At 40.3% G+C, this 17,237-nt stretch overlaps 2 protein-coding genes and 1 long non-coding RNA gene across 4 annotated transcripts; 2 read left to right on the plus strand and 1 right to left on the minus strand.

Annotated features, from left to right (window-relative positions):
• The first annotated feature begins 2,013 nt into the window (after positions 1-2,013).
• LOC104445244 lies at positions 2,014-3,770 on the plus strand. 2 transcript variants are annotated; one of them, XM_010059066.3, is made up of 3 exons: positions 2,014-2,327; positions 2,960-3,118; positions 3,411-3,769. In XM_010059066.3, the coding sequence occupies exons 1-3, from the start codon at positions 2,316-2,318 to the stop codon at positions 3,552-3,554; spliced, it is 315 nt and encodes a 104-aa protein (XP_010057368.2). In that variant the 5' UTR covers positions 2,014-2,315; the 3' UTR covers positions 3,555-3,769. The 2 variants fall into 2 exon arrangements, with proteins under 2 accessions (XP_010057368.2, XP_010057369.2); XM_010059067.3 differs by having other exon boundaries at positions 2,079-2,327; positions 3,420-3,770.
• Positions 3,771-6,619: 2,849 nt separating this feature from the next.
• LOC104445245 lies at positions 6,620-7,595 on the plus strand. Its single transcript, XR_725896.3, has 2 exons — positions 6,620-6,989; positions 7,181-7,595. It is a non-coding gene; the product is annotated as an uncharacterized LOC104445245 (long non-coding RNA).
• Positions 7,596-13,837: 6,242 nt separating this feature from the next.
• On the minus strand, positions 13,838-16,946 carry LOC104445246 (GDSL esterase/lipase At5g45670). Its single transcript, XM_010059069.3, has 5 exons — positions 16,551-16,946; positions 16,057-16,181; positions 14,982-15,221; positions 14,588-14,828; positions 13,838-14,281 (listed from the first exon to the last, which is right to left on the minus strand). Exons 1-5 carry the CDS (start codon positions 16,786-16,788, stop codon positions 14,034-14,036), a joined length of 1,092 nt encoding a protein of 363 aa, XP_010057371.2. The 5' UTR covers positions 16,789-16,946; the 3' UTR covers positions 13,838-14,033.
• Between the last annotated feature and the right edge of the window lie 291 nt (positions 16,947-17,237).

Below are 17,237 nucleotides of genomic sequence, written 5' to 3' on the forward strand. Positions count from 1 at the left end.
AGCAAGAAGTAGAACCAGAGCCCATTGGGTAGCTCTCATCTCATCACCACACAAGATCCGTTCAAATTGTTGAAAAGTTCTTCCCGGGGATCAGCAGGAGCGAACTCAGGGGGCGAGCTCACCCAAGATATCCAATCGAATCTGCCTCACTCGAAAAACCTAAGCTGATGAATTATAGGTCGAGTAAGACATGTCAACGGCTCGGCTCCACATGAAAGCCCCGACATGGTACTTTTCTAATACCGCTCCCAACGTGTGCACCTCAGTACAAATTAATTCGACAACAATCTCATTTCACTTATTCCTGATTTACTTTTTCTTTCTACTAATTACCAATGCCGAAAAAGTACCCGATGTGAATCGAGAATATATTCTCTACAAGAACTTTAGGAGGACTCCATTCCTAGCTCATGTCCCCTTTTTATTATTGGAAAAGTATTATCCATCGTAAGCAGCACCAGGAACTCTTACCCGAATCTGGAATCCACAGAGAAGGGGTTGGCCGAAGATCAACGTTGATGGGTCTTTTATTGATGGACAAACCGTGGGAAGCTTCGCCGGGTTTTGCAAATTCTAAGCTAGGAGAGTAGTGGGTGGTTTCACGAAGGAAGTCCGAGCAAGTTCAGTTATGCATGTTTGACACCCTTGCTAGTCTAGAAGCCTTTCATTTTTTTTTTTAAAGCTAGATCTGAACTCTCTTTCACTTTGGAGTTAGATTGTTTAAAATAATAAGCGCACTTAAAAATCACGACCTGTGCTCAGGACAGTTGGCCCCTCTTGTGACCAAATGCAAAAAAATGATGGGCCATTTAAGTAACTTCAAATAACCCACTGCGAAAGAAAAGCAAATCAAGTGGCAGATTGGATTGCTAAAGCCCACACAATGAAGAATCTCCATTTTAATTTGACTATTTTCCTTTAGTTCTTTGGGACCTTATTTGTTTGGAGGCCCAAGTATTTGTATTATAGATTTCACTTGAAGTAATGAAAAGAGACCATTTCTAACCAAAAAAATATGCATGGATGGTGCCTTTGATCAGACTGAAGAGGTAGACTTAGGTGAGTTCAGTAAAACTATGATAAGCAACTTCGACCTTTGCATTTTATTTTTATTTTTTTTGGTCAGACGGACTTTGCAACTTGGACATATAGAAATCAATGGTTAAGAAGTTTCCAGATACTTGAAAACTACTGTGGAATCTTACAAGATGCCTTCATAGCAAAACTAATGAAGTTATGGTCCTCTTTGATATGATGGTCTAGCTTGAGAGCTATGGTAGGAGAGGCCAACCACTAATACAATGACACAATAATTTTCAAGGGGCCAATCTACATGAATGCTAAAGATACCATGAAGTTGTCATATGTCCATTTCTTAATTGAGTAATTTTGGAATCAGCCAATTGGCACTACTTGCAGTAATTTCCTCGCCGAAAATTTCAATGCCTAGAGACTCTCTCACAATACCCTTTTAATTATTTATTCATTTGCTTCTTTCTTTTTTCCTGAAATCGGGCTGTCGGCTGCGGAGTTCTCTAGAGATGTTACGTTACGTCTAACGCACGTTGGTGGTCATCCATCAATGCTTGCATTCAATTTTGTCTTCAATCAACAAGGATTGATAAGTCGAGGACATCAAATGCACCAAAGACTGAACGTTCAGTCTCGCCCATCAAGAACTGACAGGTGACATTCACAGCGCTTCTCTTTCTCTACTTTCCTTCTATTTCTCTCAACCTAGACGCCAGGAGTAGCTTAGAAACATTACTTTTTTTTGGCGTACTCTCTCCATCAATGGCTCAAAGGGTAGGTGAAATTCGTTTGAGAACGCACGAGGGTCGGGATCACGAGGTCATCGAAACCCCGTATTGCTTATTCCATCGAAAGATGAATCAAACGTCTCTTGTAAGATCTACATTTCTGTCAATTGGACGAATGTTCGGAGACAGTCCATCGACTTTAATCATGAAATTAGCGAGATTTCCCAACAGTAAATAGTTGGCAATTGGGCTGTAAAAAGGGTGGGGCGGTTAGTCTGTTGTTTTAGGGTAGGATTACTGTAACTTTCAAATGTCCATTGGGGAAGTGGAGTGAGGGAGATGCACCAACTGTGACTTGAAGGCTGAAAACCAAGATCAGTGGGGCCATAATGCACTAAATACCAATGCTTAAGATAGAATTTTCTTGGAGGGGGGAAGACTTGCGCTGAGTCGTCGGACGGCCCATCCAGAAGAAGCCAATCTTTGAATGCGTTTCGATTTATCTGTGATCGGTTTTATCGCTGACTTCTCCCTGCACGAGGCTCTCCACGCCAGATGGATAGAGAGGTAACGGGCTTAGCAGTTATGCGATTTCCGCTTCGTTTTGTTCTTTATTCTAGCCAAATTCTGCTGGTTCGGTAGGACTGTAACTAGCACTGTTCATGATCTATATTTATGAATCTTCTTTCGACCATTGATATGCCCATGTTTCATCTATCTTTCTGGAGATGCTATCAGTTCAGAGAGTGATCTTTTCTGGATATGAGAGAGAGGGAGAGAGAGTTGGTATCATGATGCTTCTTGATCTGGCAATTCCTCTTCTGATCGAAGTATATCAGACAGTCCTCCGCTTAGTTCAGCAGTTCAAGAAGTTTGGAACAGTTTCATCAGTCCTTGAACTGCAATTTTCAAGACATGCATAGACTTGATACCCCTCACGTGATAGCAATGCTGTTGAATAGGAACCATTTTTCGACTTTCGACTTCAATTTGTCATAGTCAAATCAGTTTCTCCAACCAGTACACTTGATGCTCGGACTGTCATTCTTCTTAGTAATGTTTCATGTGAATTTAACTGATCCTTCTTGCCTTCTGTTCCTCTGCAAATTTTATGGAGTTGGAATTCTGTGGTTGTTGTGAGATCAGTGTACTTTATATGAATATTTGAAAGAGACTGAAGTTTATCTCTATTGTACAAGGACTTAGAGGAGCGAATTGGATGGCCGCTCGGGCTCGAGATCATGAACTTGAGACTCAGACTGTTTGAGAGCTTACAATCTGCAACCATCGATCCCCAGTCTTTTCGCGCGCCCTCGACCCGCTTGTCCTCAATTTCATCCTCTGGCCTAGACACAGAGGTAATTCTACCTTCAAAAATATTATAGGCCCTTTCTCTTGCTATTTAAGAACATGCTTTCTAACTGGTGCATTAAACCAAAGACTTCCTCACTTCAGTTATGGTCTGATAATTTTTCTAACCATTCATTCAATCACCAACTGAAATTGCCAAACCTTGAATGACGATTTCAATGTTTTCAGACCTTTCTGTCGCTCGGTACATTTGGCTCAAACCTAGCACATGCTTCTTAAAATTAGCATTCTGCCTGCTCTGTGTATAACGAGTGGAATGTTGCCTCTTTCTCTTGCGAGACCGATCAGTCGTCGGCGTCCTTCTTCCAAGACAGCAGCGTGTCGCTCGGTCGCCTGATCGGGATCAGACCTGGCAACAGCGGGCGCTTATACTTCCCAGCTCGAGTTCGATTCGGCATGAAGAACCGGATACGAGACTTGTAAGGGGATCTCACTCAGAGAAAACTGAAGGGCGCCAAGCTGATGCAGCCCAAGGAATCTGCGTTCCATTGCTACTTAGCATCCTTGTAAGAATGAGCCCAAGTAAGAGCAAACCAAAATGATTGTTTCGTGTGTTCGTGATGTTGTCAAACTACATTTGAACGCGATTGGATCCATCGCAGATGGTATGCACAAAAGAAATATGCCTTTTTCGTTGCTGTTCTTGCGATGGCCCAGGCCTGGTCAGAGAATTTCTGCTTTAACACTTGGACGACATTACAATTTTTCGGGATAATTATCTAAAAAGTTCTAAACATATCGTACGACGGCTAATTCAATTCTAAACTTTTAAATTTAATTAATTTAGTCATAAATATTTTGACAATTTATCTAAATAAGCCTTTTAGCCGAAATTAATTAGAATATCACTAAAGCGGCTGCTAGTCATCCCATATAGCACGCCCAATGCTAACAATGACGATTTTTGCAATTTTTTAAATTTTATATATCTTTTATGAATTTTTCTATTTCTTTCTCTTTTTCTTTCTTTTTTTCTTCACTATTCACTTCTCGAAAGGACTAACGACCCTCACCGATTAGATCTTACCACAAACAAGGGCGAGGGCCATAGCCCTTTCAAGAGATGAATAGTGAAAAAAGAAATGAAAAGACAAGAAATTGATAAAAAGAATTTAAATTATTATAAGATATTATAAAAATCATCCACATTAACACCGAACATCCTTCATAGTCATGCCAATAGGATGACCAAAGCAAAGAATGTTAGTGATTTTCGATTAATATTAGTTAGAATGATTACATTGATAAATTTTTAAAAGGTTTATGATTACATTTGTCAAATTTAACAATTATGAATAGATTGGTTACTATATAATATGTTTATGACTTTTTGGATAATTTTCCCCAATAGTTTTTTTTTTTTCCAAGATTTGTCCAAGTGAAAATTAAGATAAGTTCATCAAACAATTGATGTAAGTGTTATAAAATTTAGTCTTTAGAAATCATCAATGAACAAGGAGTAATCGATTTCAAAGTGAACCAGTAGAATTGGAAACTAACTATGTAACCTCTCGTTCCAAATCAAATCGGTTGATTTTGAGTCTAATTTGTGCCATTTTATGATTTGGATAAAAAAACAATTTTCTTATAATATAAAATATAAAAGTTACACCAATTCCTAGAAAAACAATTTATGGTCAATTAGCTATTTGTTTTTTGTTCATATTCAAAACTCCGGTTCAATTCCTTTCTCTAAAAGAGGCTTCAAAACCAATTTAGTACCAGGTTAACTTAGAAACTAGATAGGTTAAACCGGTTGTTGGATAAATCTGGCAGTTCCAACCTTGGAACCAGGAGCCGAATCAGTCCAGGGCTGGACATAGGTTCATAAAACCGGACACCAGATTCCACTAAAAAAAAAAATTGTCTGGCGGAAGCAGGGGAAACTACACAAACGTTCAGTGCCCGATAATTTCATAGTCAAGCTACGGGGATATATTTCCAACACAAAAACGGAAGCGAAACCCTAGATCCTCGTTTCTTTGCAAACTTCAAACGCCCCTTAGCGACCGAGCCTAATCACATAGCATCGTGCACGAGCAGATGCGTCGCCATAAGCATGGACACCACAAGTTGCATCAAGAAAGAACCAAGAAGAGTGCGCACGATGGGGAATCCTCGTGGGTAATAGAACTCACAAGAAGCAGCCAAACACAAGTGACAAATACCCAAAAAGGGGAGGGGAAAAGATTAACGAAATCATGCCGGGATGAGAAAGAGAATCAATCTGCAGAAACTATTAAAAGAAAGATCAAACGTAAGCGACCGATCAAATTCGACCTTTGACATGTCCAAAAGAACAGAAGAGGAAGAGGAGGAGGAGGGCCCGGAGGCCGTGGCGGTTGGTCCGTCGGCGCAGGAAATATAGAAAAAAAGAATGGAAGGTGGGTGGGAGGTGCGCATCTTAACGTCATTTCTTCACATGACCAGAACCCACCTTTCAACTTCAACCTCCCAAGCTACTCATGGAAAGAGATTTTTTTTATTTTTTTGCTTTTATTGGCAGTAGTATTTTGGTACGGTTATGGTGACGGCATCGTCGGCCTTGGATTCTTTTGGATTTTGGCGGAATGGAGTGATCATGACTCGAGCCGGACATTCCATAACTCATGCGGAAACTCTCATGAAGATGACAATAGAGGATGCATACCATGCATGTTAATATTGAATGATGCTGTCATCGTCATTTCAAAAGTGTCTTTCTTTTCGTGACACATGAATTCACCGCCATCAAATGTGAGAGAAAACAATTACCTAAATTTATAGAAAGTCCAACAGGAGACTATAAACGAGTATTTTCGAGAATTTTCACACTCTTTTAAGAAATGGTTAACACCACAAAAATCTTAAATTTGTATATTTATGACAAATTTAGATCGAATTAATTTTAAAACCTCAAATCAGTAAACTTCTTACAATTCTACCCTCCATTAGTTTTTATGAAATTTTACCATTAACTTGTTGAGTTTAATACCAGTTTAGAGTTTTATTTTCTGTTTGTCACATATATTTATATTTTATTTATATATATATATATATATATATCAATTTTTAATTTTTGTAGTATTGATCAAATTTTATAGAAATTAACAAATAATAAATTTATCACATATATGTCAGTTTAGAATTTTGGTAAAAGATAAAAATAATTATATATATCAGTTCTTTTACTTTTTTTGGTCAAAAATTTAGTATTGAATAAATTTATTACCGACATATTGATTTGAGATTTTTCAATGGTATTGACCAAATCGATCTCACTCATAACATATGGAAATTAGACTCACATATTGTAATTCTTCCCTAAAAAAAACATAAATATTCCATAATTAATCAAATAGTTATTAATCAAATTATTATTTTATTATTATTATTATTATTATTAATTTTGTGATGCAAAAGTTTATCGATCTCCTTCTCACCACCCAAACCTCGCCCAATAAACATCCTCGTTTCCCATGAGCCACTTGCAACAGCCGAGGGGCGGTGGGACTTGCAGGTGGCGGCGAATTTACCCTCTCACCCATGCCTCGCCGCTGACGTCACCGAGCACGAATCGCGCCGCACGAGCCCACGGAGGTAATTTCGCGCCCACCGCCGAAGCCAAAAAGGCCAGTAATCGTTACAAAGAGACCGCAGGACTGTAGAATTTGGTCTTGAACTTTCGGAGATTCTTCCTGCTTTCTTTGCCTTTCTGTCTGCTCCTCCGACAAGAAGAAGGAAGGAAGGAAGGAAGGGAGAAGAAGAGATGATGGTGGAGCTGTTCGTGCTGGGGTGCACGGGGATCGTGGTGTTCCTCCACGGGGCCAACTTCTTCTTCCACATCCTCTCCCATCAGCTGGCCATCCGGTCCCTCAGGTTCGCTCTTCCGTTCCCCCGCCTCCCGATCCTGATCTTGGCTCGTCCCATTCTCTTGAATTTTCCAGCTTGAATTAGAGGGGGGGAAATGGAGAAACGGGTTCGGTTCGGTTTCTGTAATGTCCTGGAAATTCTCTACCTTTCTTGATGGAATTTTCTTTCCTCTTTTGTTTCCTTTCTTGTGGCTGCAGCTTCCTGGGTTTTGTTGGCTGGTAGGATCCGATCAGGAGGAGGATGGAGAGAACGGACGTTGGAGCAGAGTTGCTTCGACGGCAAGCGGGAAGATGGGGCTTGGCCTCTGCTGATGTAACCAATTTGTAGATAACCTCATTTTGATTGATCTTGGAGGGATTATATATAGCTTATAAATAAGTCTCCAATGAGGGGGATTAAAGCCATTATGTATGACACGGATGTAGCGAGATGATCACGCGAAATTGTAGTCGTTTAGTGCTCATTTCGGTGGGACTCTCTGTGCCCTGCTTTGGACGGAGATAGATAGATGATGGAGAGAGAGTTCATGCTAGTTTGGAATGATTTGACTGAATTCTGTTTTAGGGTTTAAGTGAAGGTTCATCAATTCGAGTTGAAAACCTCGCTATTGCTTCGACGGCAAGCGGGAAGATGGGGCTTGGCCTCTGCTGATGTAACCAATTTGTAGATAACCTCATTTTGATTGATCTTGGAGGGATTATATATAGCTTATAAATAAGTCTCCAATGAGGGGGATTAAAGCCATTATGTATGACACGGATGTAGCGAGATGATCACGCGAAATTGTAGTCGTTTAGTGCTCATTTCGGTGGGACTCTCTCTGTGCCCTGCTTTGGACGGAGATAGATAGATGATGGAGAGAGAGTTCATGCTAGTTTGGAATGATTTGACTGAATTCTGTTTTAGGGTTTAAGTGAAGGTTCATCAATTCGAGTTGAAAACCTCGCTATTGCTTCGACGGCAAGCGGGAAGATGGGGCTTGGCCTCTGCTGATGTAACCAATTTGTAGATAACCTCATTTTGATTGATCTTGGAGGGATTATATATAGCTTATAAATAAGTCTCCAATGAGGGGGATTAAAGCCATTATGTATGACACGGATGTAGCGAGATGATCACGCGAAATTGTTGTCGTTTAGTGCTCATTTCGGTGGGACTCTCTCTGTGCCCTGCTTTGGACGGAGACAGATAGATGATGGAGAGAGTTCATGCTAGTTTGGAATGATTTGACTGAATTCTGTTTTAGGGTTTAAGTGAAGGTTCATCAATTCGAGTTGAAAACCTCGCTATTGCTATATACAAGATCGACCCTCCGTCCACTCAAGAATGAAGGGTTGTTGATAATTCTGGGAATTTTTCCAAAGGGTAGTTGATCTTCATGTTCTTGAATTGATGCACACTAACTTCAGTGGATAATGCTGCTTCTTCTTCTTCTTTCGATTGATCTTCATGTTCTTGAATTGATGCACACTAAATTCGGTAAATTCAGTTCTCCCCTACACAAGTTTGGGGGCTTTAGGCCTGAAAATTGCGGAACGCTGCTGCAATTCCCTTTGATCATGACTTGACAAGGATTCCCCCTCAGTCAAATCAAAGTCAACATTGTCCCCAGCGTGCATTGCCACAACCTAAAGCAACTACACAGTAGCAATTATGCCCTCTGGTGATTGTGCTGGAGTTCTCTATGTCCAAGGACAGGGAATGAGATCATTTTGTCCTGTTTTGAAGATTTTCTTTTCTTTTCTTTTTTTCCTTGGTTTTCTTTTCTGGGGTTTACTCAAGGTGAATCAACCACCTTGGCTCATGCGGCTAGTGTTCTATCTTATGGTCCTTTCAAGCTAGTTGTGTGGTGACATTGTTCAGCTTTCAAGAGAGCAATTACAGGGTAAATTTCAAGCAAGCTTCTGCAATTACATGGTTCTGCAAACACCGTAAATAAATATAATCACATGCAAAAGAATTGATGATCCTTATGGTTAAAACCTTCCATCCAGTAAAACAAAGTCCTACATTTGGTATGATTCTTATACGGTGGCTAACACGAAGGAAGTAGAACAACGTATGAATACCCATTTGACAAAGCACTTTGCTCTATTAACAAATTAAAGATATTAAAATACTGATAAAATATTTCATGACTTCGTAGTCCATATATAGTAATCAAATGTTTTAAGATTATCTAAATAAGATCATAATACATATTTTATGTGCAAATGAAAATTAGTAAATCAATAATAAATTATTTCGGTCAACGCAAGGAGTTAATTGAAGAAAATTATTTTTTAAAAGAGCTCCATAATATGATAATGTATATTCTATAATTACATGATGGTGGAGAATAATTGAAAAAGTTACATAACAAGATACCTTCTAATTGTTAGGGAGTTGCATAATATAAAGATACATAACATCACAAAATACTTTCACAAATAAATGAGACAATCATTGAAAGACTATACATGACATGATAACCCATATTTGATGAATAAGTAATATTAGAGGATTATTGAAAGAATACGTCTCATTTATACAAAGACAAATAAAATCACACATCATTTCACAAAAAAATGGTGAAAATTGGTTTGTGTTTGGATTTTTTTAAGGAATGGTAAGAAAATTTTGATCAACATTGCAAAGCGATCAATATAATGCCGATCAATACACTAATTTTTTTTCAAATAATCTATTGGCAACTATTGATATATAGATATATATTTTCAATTTTTTTTTGTTTAACTAATATTACTATTCCATAGCTATGATAACAACAACGAAAAGCTTAATTCTGTATCGCACTTTAAGACGTATCTAATTGAAATGTTTTTGTAACTTCTACACATTGTCTCGTACTACTTTTAATTTAGTATCGATTAACTCTCACAAGGGCATAAAGTATGGAGCTGCCAATATTTCACCATGGTGGCATGGATGTCTACTTAAAACAATAAATATTGTAAAATGAATAAAAAAATATCTTAATCAATAATCATGATACAACCAAATTAAAATTAAAAAACAATGTAAAACTGGTTAGCTTGAAGCATCGATGCAAGCAAAATATATCAACTAACTGTTGGTAACGAAATTTTGAAAAGAAAAGGGAAAAATCTGTGAATATTTTACTTTAAAGATAGATCAAGGGAATTATAGAGGGAAAAATGCCAAAAAAGTCCTAAACCTTTTGGTTTTGTGCCGATTTAGTCCTAAACCTTTTTGGTGCCGATTTAGTCCTAAATCTTTTACGTTGTGCCAATTCAGTCCTTTCGGTCAATTTTGGCCGGATTTTTTACGTTGGATGCCGGTGATGTGGCTTTGATCGGCGCGTGTACAATTTTTAATAATATTTTAATATTTTTAAATATTTTTTATTTTATTTTTATTTTATTTTTCTCTTTTTATTTTTATTTTTATTCTTTTCTTTTTATTCTTTTCTTTTTTTCCTTCTCATCTTCTTCCTGGCCGGTAGGTCGCGAGCTCGGCGGCCAGGCGAGCGCGGCCGGCGAGGTCGACCTCACCGGCCACCTCGCCGGTGGCCGCGAGGGCGGCCTCGCGCCGGCGGGCGAGGCTCGCCCTCACCGAATCCGGCGAGGTCGAGCCTCGCCGCCCGCCGGCACAAGGCCGCCCTTGCGGCTCGGGTGGCGAGGCTCGACCTCGCCGAATCGGCGAGGGTCGAGCCTCACCCATGGCCGGCGGGCGAGCCCCGCACTCGGCGCGAGGCCACTCGGGACTCCTCCCGGCTCCGTTCTCCGATCCCAATCTCGCCCTAGAAATTTCCTCCCTCCTCCGCTCGTCGTCGTCGTCGTCTCTAGGGTTTACGGGAGCTCGGGGTGTCTTCGGTCGCGCGGCTCCGGCACCGGATTTTCGCCTGTTTCTCCCGCGGCGGCGATTCGTCGGGGGTGGGGGTTTTGTGATTCCGGGTTCTCCGAGGCACCGGCCTCGCGCCAAGGCGGCGGGGCTCGCCCTCGCCGGCCATGGGCGAGGCTCGACCCTCGCCAGATCCGGCGAGGGCGAGCCTCGCCACCCGGCCGCGAGGGCGCCACCGGCGAGGTCGACCACGCCGGCCGTCGCCTCTGGCCGGTCGCCGAGCTCCGGCGACCGGCTGGAGGAAGAAGATGAGAAGGAAAAAAATAAAAATAAAAAATAAAAATAAAAATAAAATAAAAATAAAATTATTTAAAATATTAAAATATTATTAAAAATTGTACACATCAGCGCCGATCGAGGCCACGTCGGCCAGCCGGCGTCCCAGTCAGCAAAATCCGGCCAAAATTGACCTAGGAAAGGACCGAATTGGCACAACGTAAAAGGTTTAGGACTAAATCGGCACAAAGCCAAAATGTTTATGACTTTTTTGGCACTTTTCCCAATTCTAGATGTATATGCATCCTTGGAGACTGCATATTTTCGGAGGATATTCAACGATTCATTTTGTGATTGTCATGGATGATGAGAAATCATCAATTCTTGCCAAAACAAAAGATAAGCTTAGGCATTGGAGGGACAATTCCATAAAAAATTAAGCTAAAATTTATGAAATTGAGAAGATAATTTCAAAAATTCACATCTAGCTCTCTATGAATAGAGAGGAGAAAACGGATGAGAGAAAGGAAAATATTTTATTCTCGATAAAATTTTGGACAAACAGCTTGTTTTATAATATATTAACGTGGGAAAGCCACAAATGTCTTGTAAATTAACATTGCCGTTCGAAATAATAAAAATACAAGTCCATGGAATGAAGTAACTATCCGCCGGCTGTTTTAAGAGAGCTAGCTAAAGATTCCGTTTTGCTATACAAAAATTGTATATTCCATTATTAATATATGTCTGAAATTTGAATTTAATTTCTCACGGTCGCATTTATGGGAAGCTCAAAAAGGATAGCATGGGATTAATTGGACGCTCGCATTCATTCTGGATAACAATTGGTAAGCTTTTCTCCAAGATTTTTTTGCCAGGAAACTTGTGCGGCGATGCATTCATTCTTGGCATTGACTTTTTGGTCCACATTTTGGTGTGGTGGGCGAGACATCTGTGCGGGGTGACAAGCAAGTTAACCAAATTATTGCATGGAACGGCTTTCCCACTGTTGATAGTGAAAGCCTTGGATTTTTTGACACGATGATCATGGTGCACCACTTCTAAATGTGCTTCCACTACTCTCTGGATCGTACGACGTTGATTTGAGATTTGCAAGTTCCAACTGATTCAACTCAGCTTTCCCCTTCGAAGATAATGGTGTTTAATTGTGCTTGATGGGGGGTAGCACAAGTGTTTGATATGTGATTGGTATGGTCTAGTAGATGTCCGTACGTATGCAATTCACTTTGGGCAAGCTTTGTATGATGAACGCAAAACAAGTAAATCTAGGGCTAATTACATCGCAAGCCACTTGCCATATGTGATCAAGCCAATAGTTATTAATGACACTATCGAGGTCAGATCATATGATCAACCACCAAATTACAAGCAAATCCAATGGTAATAGGATACGCTCACACTCCCTCTCCATTTACTGACGCTAATAATGTTGGTCAGAATAGTCAACCCCCGGTTGAAGTTAAACAGAGGCCTAAGTTTTCTAATTAAGGCTAGAATAACAAAAATAACCAACTTAACACTGATCAGAATAATACAAATGATGGTAGTAAGTTGGCAAATCAAAATGTTCAACGGAACATACCTTTGTCGAATGAGAAAAATATTAGCCCAGTTAGACTAATACAAAGTATCGATAATGTAAGACCATTCGGCGTAGCTTTATTCCCAAATGTTTGAAATAAATTGCCAATTTGGATAATCAGGTTAGACCAGTATCTCCGCCTAAAGGGCAAGATTGTCAACCTCATCGACAATGTACTAAAAATTTTGATGTTGTATGACAACACTTAGAAGCCGATGGAAGGGGTTGTCGGACCTCTCTATAGGAAGCTACCGGTTTTGTGGATCTCTCCACAGATTGGCAGCGTAAATCTGAATATTGATGGGTCGATTGTCGAAGGAGCTGTTGCTGGGATTTGCCGAGACTCTACTGGGTCAATAGTTGGAGGTTTTGCCGAGAGAGTGGTCGCCTCCTCAGTGCTGGAAACTGAAACCCTTGCTTTGCGAGCTGCTCTATTGTACTTAGAAAATGGTGCAGATCTATGGAAAAGAGAACATGATCTATGGAGAAAAGCTGGTCTGCACGTGGCCTTGTGTTCTGACAGCTTATCACTCGTGAATATTATAGAAGGGGTGAGCATGTCGGACTGCCCAAATTAAAAATCGTCCAAACCAGATTGAATCGGCCAATTTGGTCCAGTTCCCGGAGAGATCGGTCCGCTTCCCGATTCCATAAAAATGGAACCGATGATTGTTAGTTTGACTTTGAGTTTTAGGGGGGGATTGGACTAGACCAAACCGACCTTTAAAAAAAAAAATTTTTAATTTCTTTAAAATAGTAATAATTCTTGTATTTTTTTAAATTTTTTTTTTTTTTTTTTTTTTGCTAAGTAAGGTTCCTTGGGACCGGGCCAATCCAATCCGATTCCTAGTCCCAAAAATTGGGTCGGTCCTCCCAGTCCGATTCCCGATTCCTAGGTGAAATCGGACCGAACCGAAAACCGATCACTCTTAAGTCAAGCCCAAGCCCAGGGGAATTACAGGTTATGTTGGAGGAATGCAAAGATATGCTAGCCCAGTCCAATTCTATTCAACTGGTCTATAGCCCACGGGAATCAAACTAAATGGCATATTGGATAGCCAAGTCTCATCGCAAGAAAGTCCTATCGTATGATTGGCTTGTAGAATCACCTTTACTTTTATGGGATCTTTTATTTTCAGAAACCCATAACTTATGTTATCCTTCGTCGATTAATGAACAAAACGTTTCACTTCTCGAACAACAATAACAACAACAACAACAAAATATGAAACGCCCTCATGATGTCAAAGTTTTATTTGGATAAACAAGGTGTTGACAAGGATCGATATTTATAGAACTGTCTTGGAGATACTATTGAATAACTGGATCCATATCGACTGAAACTGGGTTGAACTGAAATGCACACGTCAGCGCTTACTCTCACTATATCCTTCTTCAGAGCCTCCGGAGACACGATAAATATCGAAAGGGGAAGCATCAGAAGAAAGCAGAGCTGCGTAACCAATTTCAGCAACTTCCAAATGCACTGTCTCTGTAGGGTGGAATCCGTCGTAGTATGAGTACAACGTCCTGTTTAGGCATGGAGTGCTGAAGGGAATGCACTGGCCATCATCCTTTTTGACCTTGCAACAGGTTGGACTCGTAAGTGAGGCGCCTGAAAATTAGACAAACGCAATCAATTCCATCTTCAAGTAATGATAGAAAAAGGTAATGAAGTAAAGGGGAGACAAGATGACTTTTTGAATAGATCGGATCGCCCCCACATTCTTCCTAGGATGTAAACCATTGATATTATGCCATAATATATTTATACATCACTTTATATGCATAGCACTCTTGCCATTTTGTAAACCAGTCATTGATATGTTCCTAGCATTGCTCGAAAAGGACTCTCAATAAACGATTGTTACAGAGAGAGAGAGAGAGAGAGAGAGAGAGAGAGAGAGAGGACCATAGATACCTGGAACCGTATTTGTGGTGACTCCATAAGTGTTTACATAGACGAACTCAGCCCCGGTAAGATTGCCATTCAATTCCTTTATGAGGGGCTTGAGCCTGTCGTTGAATGGCAGAACCAAATCGTCAATCTTGTCGACGCACAGAGATCCGTTGGTCCCATATTCTGCTACTTCTGCTGGGGCGCAACCTATCTCGCTTAGTCCAAAAATTGCCAACCTCCTTGCTCCATATGAATACAATGTCTGGGGTTTGAAAAGGGTAATAGAAAAAATCAGATCCATTGAAACTGTGGATGTTCCAAGTAACAACCATGTGGAACTGATAAAAATGAAATAGATGAAAACTTACCTTCGGGAATTGGAGCTATCCAATGCGTATTAGGATAGAATATTTACCTTCAACTGTTGTTCGTATTGCTCAATCAGTACATCGGCGTATTCCTCAGGTGTGTAAAGCGTGCTGGTGGGGTATATGTCTGGCATCAAGTAGTTGTTGAGGTAATCATTGCTTCCCATCCATATCGTGTATGCGCACTTGTTTAAGTATGTTTCGGCGTCCGCTCCCAACATTTCTCTGATGCGCAAGATCGTTATCAAATGATTTTGCAACTGATGGTTCAAGCTGATGCGACCGCCCTATCCGAAGAGCACGTAAAAGATATCAGTTTGAATATATGTATAATAATAGACAGACCTAGGGAAGGGAAGGGGGGGTGGCTGCGGGTGTGGTCCATCCTAGCCGTCAGATACTTAGCACAATCTTCATAAGTGGTGTAGTTATACTGTCTTTTTATGAAATTTATTGCAAAGTTTCTTTATCATCCTCCTGTGCCAAGGTTTTACAATTTCCCTTTTTACCTTGCCTCACTTATATTGTAAAACTCTGCATCCGTCACAGTAAATATATGAGATTTGTTGTCTTTTTAAAAGAGCCTTGGCTGATATCAATTGAATTGTGTTAGATTCTGCAAGATTGGTGTTAGTACTTGGTATAGGTTCTCCAGTGAATGTGTGTATTTGTGTTTCTGGGAAAACAAGACAAAGGGTGGAAAAGTGATCAACAGAACTTTCATTGGATGGGAAAGGATTACAAGGGTAAAAGGATGGGTTTAGTTTTTCAAGTTAGTTTTGTTTGTAAGAAGTGAGCAGTGAAAGCCTCTTTTAGGCCTTTTGGGCCAATATAGTCAGCAAATTATATCTGCTCGTGGAAATATTTGCTTCAGTTGTATCTATTGTTTGCGTGCTTGAACCATGGACAATTTATTGTCCATAGATCTTAACCACCAGTCAACCACAAAAATTCACCTGGGATCTTCAAGATGATTGTAGTTTAGAGAATAATGTAGAAAAAAAATGGAACAATAGTTTAAAAAACTCATACACAGAAACATTCAATCAACCGGAGAAACTGCTATTCATTCTACAAATACTAAAATGGGTGCTAAGTATGTGTGTCTACAAATTTGTGTACCAGTTGTTGTCCCGTTTCATCTCGAATGCCAGCTCCACCAGATGCATAATTCACGCCGCGGAGTATGTCACTGCCGTTTGCGGTAGCAAAGGGTGGAATGTACTCATCAAACCCCAGGAGTTCAGCTGTAACTCGCAGTCAACAGAAATAATAATTAGAAGAACATGGACAGCAAGCCCATGAGCATATATGTTTCTGATAATTAGCTCTAGGATTCGAAGCCACAGTGATTTTGACCAGAAAGCCAATGGATGTTGAACATCTCCACTTGCGTCCATATCACACGTTCATATCAGAGAGGAGTACGACTAGGCCCACCCGCATGCGTGTAAACTCATGAGATTTTTTGCTTTTTTTAGCAACTTTTTGGAAAAACATTAATTTCCATGAGAAAGCGCGACACAGTGCTCAAGCCGCATTACATTGTGCTTTTGCAATATTCGACATGAACATTCATGAGGGTCGATGGAAAAAAGAAAGGTGAGAAAGCGGACCAATGAAGTCTGCGAAGGTGCGACCGTTGGTGAACCTTCCGGTCGCGCCCTCGGGGAAGTCAACCCCATAGGGAGGATAGTTCGCTTTCGCATCAGTCACGAGATCGTTATTGTTCCCGCTATCACATAGCGAGTCTCCATATATGAAATAACAAGGGACTTGAGGAGCTCCAGCAGCACCGCCCTGCAGATTCGATGAGATCAAGAAGAGAACAGATAGGATAACTCTCCATGCCATTTAGGAAAAAGGGAAGGAAGCTTTCTTTATAAATAACACGCAAAAACGTATGAATATATGGCAGACGAAGGGTGAGAAGAGCTTTTGAGCTGAACTTAAGCACTGTCAGCTCAAAAGAGAGCAAGAAGGGGACTAGGAGCACAGGCCAGAGAAATGGAGTGACGATTATTTATAGCTAGCCAGGCCAAAGGACAATCAAAGCCATGCCCGATCCTATGAGTAGACTGTTGCTCTTCTTGAAATAAGTCAAATGGAGAGCGTTTTTCACATGGCAAGAGAGCAAGCCAGCTGTCGATCAGAGGAGAGTTCTCCATCCGTCAGTCAATGTCTGGGGTTTTGGCTTCATGCAGGCCTGTGTCTTTTTGCTTCTAAAAGACTTGAATCAACGGGCTATTGAACTAGTCTTCTTCTTAGGATAAAATAATAACTTTTATATGACACTTATTTAA

This window comes from Eucalyptus grandis, chromosome 5 (genome assembly GCF_016545825.1).
Source record: "Eucalyptus grandis isolate ANBG69807.140 chromosome 5, ASM1654582v1, whole genome shotgun sequence".
Taxonomy (NCBI): Eukaryota; Viridiplantae; Streptophyta; class Magnoliopsida; order Myrtales; family Myrtaceae; genus Eucalyptus; species Eucalyptus grandis.

Excerpts from the sequence above, each read along its gene's own strand:
- LOC104445244 (XM_010059066.3), top strand. Across the intron at positions 3,119-3,410 it reads CCTCTGGCCTAGACACAGAG|ACCGATCAGTCGTCGGCGTC; the intron begins GTAATTCTACCT and ends TTCTCTTGCGAG.
- LOC104445246 (XM_010059069.3), bottom strand. The coding sequence starts at position 16,788 with ATGGCATGGAGAGTTATCCTATCTGTTCTCTTCTTGATCTCATCGAAT. Across the intron at positions 15,222-16,056 it reads ATGAAACGGGACAACAACTG|GGCGGTCGCATCAGCTTGAA; the intron begins GTACACAAATTT and ends CTCTTCGGATAG. Across the intron at positions 14,829-14,981 it reads AATACGAACAACAGTTGAAG|ACATTGTATTCATATGGAGC; the intron begins GTAAATATTCTA and ends TTCAAACCCCAG.